Genomic DNA, 12,302 nt, shown 5'->3' with positions numbered 1-12,302 from the left:
TTGAAGGGATGATGGATGGGATTTTGGCCAACAATCTCCTTCCCTCAGTAAGAGCATTGAAGATGGTTCATAGATGAGTCTTCCAGCATGACAATGACCAAAACACACAGCCAGGGCAACTAAAGAGCAGCTCTGTAAGAAGCATTTCAAGGTTCTGGAGTGGCCTACCCAGTATCAAGACCTGACCCCAATACAAAATATGTGGAGGAGCTGAAACTCAATGTTGCCCGGCGACAGCCCCGAAACTTAGAAGATCTGTATGGAGGAGTGACCTGAACGATCTAGAGAAGATCTGTATGGAGGACTGACCTGAACGATCTGCAGATCTGTATGGAGGAGTGACCTGAAAGATCTGAAGAAAATCTGTATGGAGGAGTGACCTGAACGATCTGGAGAAGATCTGTATGGAGGAGTGACCTGAACGATCTGGAGAAGATCTGTATGGAGGAGTGACCTGAACGATCTGGAGAAGATCTGTATGGAGGAGTGACCTGAACGATCTGGAGAAGATCTGTATGGAGGAGTGACCTGAACGATCTGGAGAAGATCTGTATGGAGGAGTGACCTGAACGATCTGGAGAAGATCTGTATGGAGGAGTGACCTGAAAGATCTGAAGAAGATCTGTATGGAGGAGGGACCTGAAAGATCTGAAGAAGATCTGTATGGAGGAGGGACCTGAAAGATCTGAAGAAGATCTGTATGGAGGAGGGACCTGAAAGATCTGAAGAAGATCTGTATGGAGGAGGGACCTGAAAGATCTGAAGAAGATCTGTATGGAGGAGGGACCTGAAAGATCTGGAGAAGTGACCTGAAAGATCTGAAGAAGAGCTGTATGGAGGAGTGGGCTGAAATCCCTGCTGCAGTGTGTGCAAACTTGGTCAGAACCACCGGAAACATCCGATTAATTATTTCTAAATCATACAATTGGATTTTCTTTATTTTTTTTTAATTCTGTCACAGTTGAAGTGAAATTACAGCCCGCTCCATTCCTTGTAGGGGAAAAAAACGTGCAAAATTGGCAGAGGATCAAATACTTATTTTCTCCACTGTATACAGAACACCACCAAAGGGCAATATCCAACAAACAATACAGAGCCCTCCCACAACTAGAACCCTCCCTCGTGCAATGCGCTCCGGTAACCTCCTGTCCGTAGAGCCCTTCCTTGCTCAGAGCCCTCCCGTATCGTCCCGCCAGCAGAGCCCTCCCGTATCCTCCCATCCATAGAGCCATCCCTAGCACAGCACACAATATGTAACATGAGAGTGAGTGATCAGTTTTCTGACTGCGGTATAGGGGCAGCTCAGGGGTGAGCCGCCCTGGGACCCACCTGTCCGGGCCCTCCTACGACAATAGTACTGAGACACCTCCTCCTCCTCCTTCTCGGTCAGATATTCCCCGTTCTGGTATTTCCGGTTCTTCTGCCTGCGCCTCTTTCTCCTCCGTAGTCCTCCTTCCTCTTCACCATTGTCGTCCTGCTCTCGGGGGGCTGCTGTGTCCAGGCCCCTGCTGGATAATTCCCAGGAGTCCTGTATTTTGGGGGTGATTAGCTCAGGTTCCGGCTCCTCTTTAATGGCGGTGTATTTGCGTGGCCGGCCTGGTTTGCAGTTCTTCCGCAGCTTTCTTCTTTTATATGGGATGCCCGCCTCATCTTCCTCTTCCTCGGTCCGGAGGGAGTCTATTCTGGGTCCAGTGTCCAAGAATCCTTGAGATCCTGTAGAAAAACAAAAGTAAAAGGGTGATGCCTGGCAGCTCAGGACACCGCGAGTCACAAGAGTCAGCAACAAGAAGGAAGCAGAAATATCAGAAGGTTTGTCTGCTGCTTCCAAGCTGGGCTACTGGCAGCACCGGAGGACCGCAGACGGCATTACAGCCCACAGGGGACAGTCTACAGACAGCGGAGGTAGAAGGATGGATTTACTTCAGCTTGCAAGTCCCCTGCAACAAGGACGGGCTGCACCACGCCGAGGACAGGCTGCACCGCGCGCAGGAAGGAACCTCATCAATCAGCGCTAGAGCCGCCGGTGAGTTACATGCGCAGAAATGTGAGGTCTCATTTTTTCACCTCACATCACCCCTTCAAACAGGATTACACCCATCTCACCAGTGACCGGACAGATTTAGGTATTCACCAGGGATTTTAGATTTCAAAGACTGTGAGGGATCAAAACGCGCCATCGATAACCTGTGCGGTCTGCTTAGACCGAACAGAAGCCCCTACTCAATTTCCAAGACGGTGGAGAAAATAAAAGACTCCAATTTCAAGTGGGAAAAAATGTCGCACACAGCGGATGATGCTAATCACATGACCCGCGCTGCATTATCCTTTACCGCCTACAAGACTGGAACAGTCAATAAGAGTGGCAGTGCCCATCCCCCACTGCGACATCTTTACCTGTCTGACTGCGGGTTCGGCTCTTTAACACGACTGGGATGAAGTCTTTGAAGCCGTTTTTGGATTTTCTCTCTGGCGTGGCTGTCGGGAAGGGAGAGCACAATGAGAGGAAAGCAAGAAAGGAACAAAGCTTAATATAACGGGCAGCAGAGGGAAGAGGCCAGAAAACCGGGGGCTAACGCCAACACAGCTAGACCCCAAAAAGGGGTGATCTACTGTTAGCAAGCCAGGGTGGCACGGCGGGGGGGACAACCCACATCCCTGATCTGGTTTGCTCATTTTGACTTGGGGTTTTTAAGTAAATGAACGCTCTGCAGAATTTAGAGGTAAAACTGTGGTATTGGGGCACAGGTGCCAGTAGCGGAGTAGCCCCCCAGATAAAGCAGAGCCTTATACCAGCAATCATCCAGCTGTCATAGTGCTCAGATGTCAGACACAAAACATTACATAACAGAACCCGGGAGGGGCAGGCACCTGGCAAGGCCCGGGAGGGACAGATCACCGGCAACGAGGCTCGGGAGGGGCAGACCCCCAACAACGAGGCCCGGGACGGGCAGACCACTGGCAAGGCCCGGGAGGGGCAGACAACCGGCGAGGCCCAGGAGGGGCAGCACCAGCAACGAGGCTCGGGAGGGGCAGACCCCCAACAACGAGGCTCAGGAGGGGCAGACCCCCAACAACGAGGCCCGGGAGGGGCAGACTCCCCCCCCCCCCCAACAACGAGGCCCAGGAGGGGCAGACCCCCCCAACAACGAGGCCCAGGAGGGGAAGACCCCTGGCGAGATACAAGAGGGGAAGACCCCGGGTAAGGACCGGGAGGGGAAGACCCCGGGTAAAGACCGGGAGGGGAAGACCCCGGGGTAAAGACCGGGAGGGGAAGACCCCGGGGTAAAGACCGGGAGGGGAAGACCCCGGGGTAAAGACCGGGAGGGGAAGACCCCGGGGTAAAGACCGGGAGGGGAAGACCCCGGGGTAAAGACCGGGAGGGGAAGACCCCGGGGTAAAGACCGGGAGGGGAAGACCCCGGGGTAAAGACCGGGAGGGGCAGACCCCCGGAGAGGCCTGGGAGGGGCAGACCCCCGGAGATGCCTGGGAGGGGCAGACCCCCGGAGAGGCCTGGGATGTACTGTACAAACCATTTAGCAATCATTGTGTGGTGGGAGCAGAGCATGGCAAACAAGGCAGAAATCCCCAGGAGCCATCGCACCACATTCAGCAATTATCTTGGATTTTGTAGACCCTTGAAGGGGATGTACGGCTTACAACCTTGGATGGGGATTCTCATCATTGCATACTGCACTGTAACTACAAGTCTCAGCATCCTCGCTAACTGCAGCTCACCCAGTCCTTTGTGTGAAAGCTCCGTGTCAGGAGGTGAAGCTGCGAGAGCTGTGAACATTAGCAGACGGGAAGTATAAATGGAGTCACAGGAAGCGCCGGTAGCAGCCGCCACTGCCGGCCGTTGTGTAACATCCTCCTGTCAGCTCACATTACAACCTGCCATCATCCAGAAAACCAAGGGTCCTGGACAGAAGCCCCCTGTGTGGCCAATACAGGTCAGATCCCAGTCAATGGAACAAGATGTCTTCATGATGCCAGGAAGGTCCGACCTGTCCCTAGAAGCAGTGGCGGCCATTCTCCTCAATATCCAGCGAGTAGGACTACTCCTGCCGGAGCCGGTTTTCCCTTTTGCTGCAATGATACTTCTCACAACATGTCGTCTACCATTATTTCACCAGTAACAGCACAAGACAAACAATGGACGGCTATCGAGCGTGCGTGCTGTCTGACAACATGTAAAGGAGGCCCTGACAACCCCTGCACCACCAGATGGTGCCGACAACAAGGAGCACTGCCCTAAGGAGGGGTCGCTGTGAATAACCTGATGGGACATAAATACCCTCAGCATCTCCCGATATCGCCAGGAGAGCCCCATTAGAAGGTTTTCAGTAGCACCGCACTGAAGAATGTGTCAGGAATGCGGTGGCCATCAGGGACGTCTGGGCCGAGAGGTTTCCGGCTGTACAGAGCAAACGTAGGGTCGAACTGTGATGTGAACAGAGGCAAACAAAAACAATCCCAAGGACGTGGCAGCATTGGCATCTGGTTTCCAGGTTTACATTACAGGTTACCGATATGTACTTCGTAGGGTCAGAAGGCACAGATCAGGGGGCAACACACACAGAGCTTAGGGGGCAGGACACACAGAGCTTAGGGGGCAGGACACACAGAGCTCAGGGGGCAGGACACACAGAGCTTAGGGGGCAGGACACACAGAGCTCAGGGGGCAGGACACACAGAGCTCAGGGGGCAGGGACACACAGAGCTCAGGGGGCAGGGACACACAGAGCTCGGGGGAGGGGACACACAGAGCTCAGGGGGCAGGGACACACAGAGCTCAGGGGGCAGGACACACAGAGCTCAGGGGGCAACACACACAGAGCTCAGGGGGCAGGACACACAGAGCTCAGGGGGAGGGGACACACAGAGCTTAGGGGGCAGGACACACAGAGCTCAGGGGGCAGGACACACAGAGCTCAGGGGGCAGGACACACAGAGCTCAGGGGGAGGGGACACACAGAGCTCAGGGGGCAGGACACACAGAGCTCAGGGGGCAGGGACACACAGAGCTCAGGGGGCAGGACACACAGAGCTCAGGGGGCAGGGACACACAGAGCTCAGGGGGCAGGACACACAGAGCTCAGGGGGCAACACACACAGAGCTTAGGGGGCAGGACACACAGAGCTCAGGGGGCAACACACACAGAGCTCAGGGGGCAGGACACACAGAGCTTAGGGGGCAGGACACACAGAGCTCAGGGGGCAACACACACAGAGCTCAGGGGGCAGGACACACAGAGCTTAGGGGGCAGGACACACAGAGCTCAGGGGGCAGGACACACAGAGCTCAGGGGGCAGGGACACACAGAGCTCAGGGGGCAGGGACACACAGAGCTCGGGGGAGGGGACACACAGAGCTCAGGGGGCAGGGACACACAGAGCTCAGGGGGCAGGACACACAGAGCTCAGGGGGCAACACACACAGAGCTCAGGGGGCAGGACACACAGAGCTCAGGGGGAGGGGACACACAGAGCTTAGGGGGCAGGACACACAGAGCTCAGGGGGCAGGACACACAGAGCTCAGGGGGCAGGACACACAGAGCTCAGGGGGAGGGGACACACAGAGCTCAGGGGGCAGGACACACAGAGCTCAGGGGGCAGGGACACACAGAGCTCAGGGGGCAGGACACACAGAGCTCAGGGGGCAGGGACACACAGAGCTCAGGGGGCAGGACACACAGAGCTCAGGGGGCAACACACACAGAGCTTAGGGGGCAGGACACACAGAGCTCAGGGGGAGGGGACACACAGAGCTTAGGGGGCAGGACACACAGAGCTCAGGGGGCAGGGACACACAGAGCTCGGGGGAGGGGACACACAGAGCTTAGGGGGAAGGGACACACAGAGCTCAGGGGAAGGGACACACAGCTCAGGGGAAGGGACACACAGCTCAGGGGAAGGGACACACAGCTCAGGGGAAGGGACACACAGCTCAGGGGAAGGGACACACAGCTCAGGGGAAGGGACACACAGCTCAGGGGAAGGGACACACAGCTCAGGGGAAGGGACACACAGCTCAGGGGGCAGGGACACACAGCTCAGGGGGCAGGGACACACAGCTCAGGGGGCAGGGACACACAGCTCAGGGGGCAGGGACACACAGCTCAGGGGGCAGGGACACACAGCTCAGGGGGCAGGGACACACAGAGCTCAGGACACACAGAGCTCAGGGGGCAGGACACACAGAGCTCAGGGGGCAGGACACACAGCTCAGGGGGCAGGACACAGAGCTCGGGGGGCAGGACACAGAGCTCGGGGGGCAGGACACAGAGCTCGGGGGGCAGGACATAGAGCTCGGGGGAGGGGACACACACACCTCAGGGGGAGGGACACACACACACCTCAGGGGGAGGGACACACACCTCAGGGGGAGGGACACACACACACACCTCAGGGGGAGGGACACACACACACCTCAGGGGGAGGGACACACACACACACCTCAGGGGGAGGGACACACACCCACCTCAGGGGGAGGGACACACACACACACCTCAGGGGGAGGGACACACACACACACCTCAGGGGGAGGGACAAACACACACACCTCAGGGGGAGGGACAAACACACACACCTCAGGGGGAGGGACACACACACACACCTCAGGGGGAGGGACAAACACACACACCTCAGGGGGAGGGACAAACACACACACCTCACGGGGAGGGACACACACACACACCTCAGGGGGAGGGACACACACACACCTCAGGGGGAGGGACACACACACACACCTCAGGGGGAGGGACACACACACACACCTCAGGGGGAGGGACACACACACACACCTCAGGGGGAGGGACACACACACACCTCAGGGGGAGGGACACACACACACCTCAGGGGGAGGGACACACACAGCTCAGGGGGAGGGACACACACAGCTCAGGGGGAGGGACACACACACCTCAGGGGGAGGGACACACACCGCTCAGGGGGAGGGACACACACAGCTCAGGGGGAGGGACACACACAGCTCAGGGGGAGGGACACACACACACACACACCTCAGGGGGAGGAGCACACACACACACACACCTCAGGGGGAGGGGCACACACACACACACACACCTCAGGGGGAGGGACACACACAGCTCAGGGGGAGGGACACACACACCTCAGGGGGAGGGACACACACACACACACACACACCTCAGGGGGAGGGACACACACACACACACACACCTCAGGGGGAGGGACACACACACACCTCAGGGGGAGGGACACACACAGCTCAGGGGGAGGGACACACACACACACACACACACACACACCTCAGGGGGAGGGGCACACACACACACACCTCAGGGGGAGGGGCACACACGGACACAGCTCAGGGGGAGGGACACAGCTCAGGGGGAGGGACACACAGCTCAGGGGGGGGGACACACAGCTCAGGGGGAGGGACACACAGCTCAGGGGGAGGGACACACAGCTCAGGGGGAGGGACACACAGCTCAGGGGGAGGGACACACAGCTCAGGGGGAGGGACACACAGCTCAGGGGGAGGGACACACAGCTCAGGGGGAGGGACACACAGCTCAGGGGGAGGGACACACAGCTCGGGGGGAGGGACACACAGAACGGGGGGAGGGACACACAGAACGGGGGGAGGGACACAGAACGGGGGGAGGGACACAGAACGGGGGGAGGGACACAGAACGGGGGGAGGGACACAGAACGGGGGGAGGGACACAGAACGGGGGGAGGGACACAGAACGGGGGGAGGGACACAGAACGGGGGGAGGGACACAGAACGGGGGGAGGGACACAGAACGGGGGGGAGGGACACAGAACGGGGGGCAGGACAGACATACAGAGCTCGGCAAGGACATACAGAGCTCGGGAGGGACATACAGAGCGGGGTCGGGAGGGACATACAGAGCTCGGGAGGGACAGGACAGATATACAGAGCAGGGTCGGGACAGGACAGACATACAGAGCTCGGGAGGCACATATTAAGCCTGGGAGGGACATACAGAACGGGGGCGGGACATACAGAACGGGGGCGGGACATACAGAACGGGGGCGGGACATACAGAACGGGGGCGGGACATACAGAACGGGGGCGAGACATACAGAACGGGTGCGAGACATACAGAACGGGTGCGAGACATACAGAACGGGTGCGAGACATACAGAACGGGTGCGAGACATACAGAACGGGTGCGAGACATACAGAACGGGGGTGAGACATACAGAACGGGGGCGGGACATACAGAACGGGGGCGGGACATACAGAACGGGGGCGGGACATACAGAACGGGTGCGAGACATACAGAACGGAGGGAAAGGACAGACAGCTCGGGAGGGATATACAGAGCTTGGGGAAAACAGAGCAGGGGCGGGACAGACATACAGAGCTCGGGAGGAACATACAGCACTCGAGTGGAACATACAGAGTGGGGGGCGGGACATAGAGCTCAGGACAGACATACAGAGCTCGGGAGGGACATACAGAGCTCGGGACGGACATACAGAACGGGGGGACAGGACTGGACATACAGAGCCTGAGAGAGACATACAGAGCAGGGGGCGGGACATACAGAGCAGGGGGCGGGACATACAGAGCAGGGGGCGGGACATACAGAGCTTAGCCGGGACACACACAGCTCGGGCGGGACATACAGATATAGGTATAGAATAGAGGATCTGATCCTGATGGAACAATTGTAGACATAAGACAAATACATTTTATTGCAAAAAATCTGATTAGATTGAGCAGAGAGAAAAAGTGACAAATTATGGTCTTAATGTAAAGCCCCGTGGTCACGTGTCGTCTGAGCTGGGACATCGGTTTATTTTGTGATCTGTAATTACAATAAAGTAATCGTGTGTTCCCCTTTAACGCGTTTTATTTATGTGACGCTGTAAGATTCCACTCGTCCTCGCTTTTTCTTTTTTTAAATAAAACCGTTAAATCCGTTCCATCGATCGCGGATCCCTTGAGATCTGTTTACTGTGGAGAATAGAGAAATTCTCGGTTCTATGCAGGACGGTCTGACCGGATATAACCTGGATTTACAGGGGTTGTCCACTGCTGGTCAAACAATTCAAGGCCTCGTAGAAAATAAACACAATGGAGACTCAGCTCTTGCATTTATCAAAACAAATAGTGAGTCTGCAGTCGATCAGTGGCTGCTGAGTGGCTGCAGCGGTCACGGGACACAACAGTGTCATATCACACAAATAATACAAGCAAGAGGCAAGTAACATTCCCGCTAATTGACTGGCGATAGCGCAGGCTCAGACGTCTCCGCTGCCATATGTACTGGCCAACGCGGCTCACCTGGGGCAAATTCTGGATCCACAGGCTCGCTCTTTATGGCTCTCCTCCTCCGTCGCCTGACTCTGGTGACCACCGGATCCTGCTTGGATTTCAGGCTCGTATGCACTTTATTCTCAGGACTGGAGGCACATGGCGGCCGCTTACCCTGCAACAAAAAGAAGACTGATCATGTATAACAGTCAGATAGGGATCATATAGAAGAGATCATGTAGGGATCATCATTAGTGAACAGCCAACCATGATCAAGACCTCGGGACTCACAGAAGAACGTCCAGAGAAATGCTCCAGATCCTCACTGACCTCCATTATACTCACGAGACGAGCGACCGGGCATGGAAGAGCTCACCACGAATCACCATATACAAGGTAATGTATGGGGGTCATATAGTAGGGATCATCATATACAAGAGATTGTATGGAGGGTCATATAGAAGGGATCATCATATACAAGGGAATGTATGGGGGTCATATAGAAGGGATCATCATATACAAGAGATTGTATGGGGGTCATATAGAAGGGATCATCATATACAAGGGAATGTATGGGGGTCATATAGAAGGGATCATCATATACAAGGGAATGTATGGGGGTCATATAGAAGGGATCATCATATACAAGGGAATGTATGGGGGTCATATAGAAGGGATCATCATATACAAGAGATTGTATGGGGGTCATATAGAAGAGATCATCATATACAAGGGAATGTATGGGGGTCATATAGAAGGGATCATCATATACAAGAGATTGTATGGGGGTCATATAGAAGAGATCATCATATACAAGAGATTGTATGGGGGTCATATAGAAGAGATCATCATACACAAGAGATTGTATGGGGGTCATATAGAAGAGATCATCATACACAAGAGATTGTATGGGGGTCATATAGAAGAGATCATCATACACAAGAGATTGTATGGGGGTCATATAGAAGGGATCATCATATACAAGGGAATGTATGGGGGTCATATAGAAGGGATCATCATATACAAGAGATTGTATGGGGGTCATATAGAAGGGATCATCATATACAAGAGATTGTATGGGGGTCATATAGAAGGGATCATCATATACAAGAGATTGTATGGGGGTCATATAGAAGAGATCATCATACACAAGAGATTGTATGGGGGTCATATAGAAGGGATCATCATATACAAGAGATTGTATGGGGGTCATATAGAAGGGATCATCATATACAAGAGATTGTATGGGGGTCATATAGAAGAGATCATCATACACAAGAGATTGTATGGGGGTCATATAGAAGGGATCATCATATACAAGAGATTGTATGGGGGTCATATAGAAGAGATCATCATATACAAGGGAATGGATGGGGGTCATATAGAAGGGATCATTATATACAAGAGATTGTATGGGGGTCATATAGAAGGGATCATATACAAGAGATTGTATGGGGGTCATATAGAAGGGATCATCATATACAAGAGATTGTATGGGGGTCATATAGAAGGGATCATCATATACAAGAGATTGTATGGGGGTCATATAGAAGAGATAATCATACACAAGAGATTGTATGGGGGTCATATAGAAGGGATCATCATATACAAGAGATTGTATGGGGGTCATATAGAAGGGATCATCATATACAAGAGATTGTATGGGGGTCATATAGAAGAGATCATCATACACAAGAGATTGTATGGGGGTCATATAGAAGGGATCATCATATACAAGAGATTGTATGGGGGTCATATAGAAGAGATCATCATATACAAGAGATTGTATGGGGGTCATATAGAAGAGATCATCATACACAAGAGATTGTATGGGGGTCATATAGAAGGGATCATCATATACAAGAGATTGTATGGGGGTCATATAGAAGAGATCATCATACACAAGAGATTGTATGGGGGTCATATAGAAGGGATCATCATATACAAGAGATTGTATGGGGGTCATATAGAAGAGATCATCATACACAAGAGATTGTATGGGGGTCATATAGAAGAGATCATCATACACAAGAGATTGTATAGGGGTCATATAGAAGGGATCATCATATACAAGAGATTGTATGGGGGTCATATAGAAGAGATCATCATATACAAGAGATTGTATGGGGGTCATATAGAAGAGATCATCATACACAAGAGATTGTATGGGGGTCATATAGAAGGGATCATCATATACAAGAGATTGTATGGGGGTTATATAGAAGGGATCATCATATACAAGAGATTGTATGGGGGTCATATAGAAGAGATCATCATACACAAGAGATTGTATGGGGGTCATATAGAAGGGATCATCATATACAAGAGATTGTATGGGGGTCATATAGAAGAGATCATCATACACAAGAGATTGTATGGGGGTCATATAGAAGGGATCATCATATACAAGAGATTGTATGGGGGTCATATAGAAGGGATCATCATATACAAGGGAATGTATGGGGATCATATAGAAGGGATCATCATATACAAGAGATTGTATGGGGGTCATATAGATTGGATCATCATATACAAGAGATTGTATGGGGGTCATATAGATTGGATCATCATATACAAGAGATTGTATGGAGGGTCATATAGAAGGGATCATCATATACAAGGGAATGTATGGGGATCATATAGAAGGGATCATATACAAGAGATTGTATGGGGGTCATATAGAAGGGATCATCATATACAAGAGATTGTATGGGGGTCATATAGAAGGGATCATCATATACAAGAGATTGTATGGGGATCATATAGAAGGGATCATCATATACAAGAGATTGTATAGGGATCATATAGAAGGGAACATCATATACAAGAGATTGTATGGGGGTCATATAGAAGGGATCATCATATACAAGGGAATGTATGGGGATCATATAGAAGGGATCATCATATACAAGAGATTGTATGGGGGTCATATAGAAGAGATCATCATACACAAGAGATTGTATGGGGGTCATATAGAAGAGATCATCATACACAAGAGATTGTATGGGGATCATATAGAAGGGATCA

The 12,302-nt window shown here is 52.7% G+C and overlaps 1 protein-coding gene across 1 annotated transcript in view; it reads right to left on the bottom strand.

Annotated features, from left to right (window-relative positions):
• The window catches only part of BCORL1 (BCL6 corepressor like 1), a 126,626-nt gene that overhangs the window by 49,159 nt on the left and 65,165 nt on the right, over positions 1-12,302 (bottom strand). Inside the window, 3 exon segments of the mRNA XM_075323048.1 lie at positions 1,330-1,713; positions 2,395-2,475; positions 9,306-9,450. Coding sequence (XP_075179163.1) covers positions 1,330-1,713; positions 2,395-2,475; positions 9,306-9,450 — 610 coding nt within the window.

This window comes from Anomaloglossus baeobatrachus, chromosome 9, assembly GCF_048569485.1.
Source record: "Anomaloglossus baeobatrachus isolate aAnoBae1 chromosome 9, aAnoBae1.hap1, whole genome shotgun sequence".
Classification (NCBI taxonomy): Eukaryota; Metazoa; Chordata; class Amphibia; order Anura; family Aromobatidae; genus Anomaloglossus; species Anomaloglossus baeobatrachus.
The sequence above is the reverse complement of the archived record's forward strand: the minus strand, read 5'-3'. Positions and strand labels throughout refer to the sequence as shown.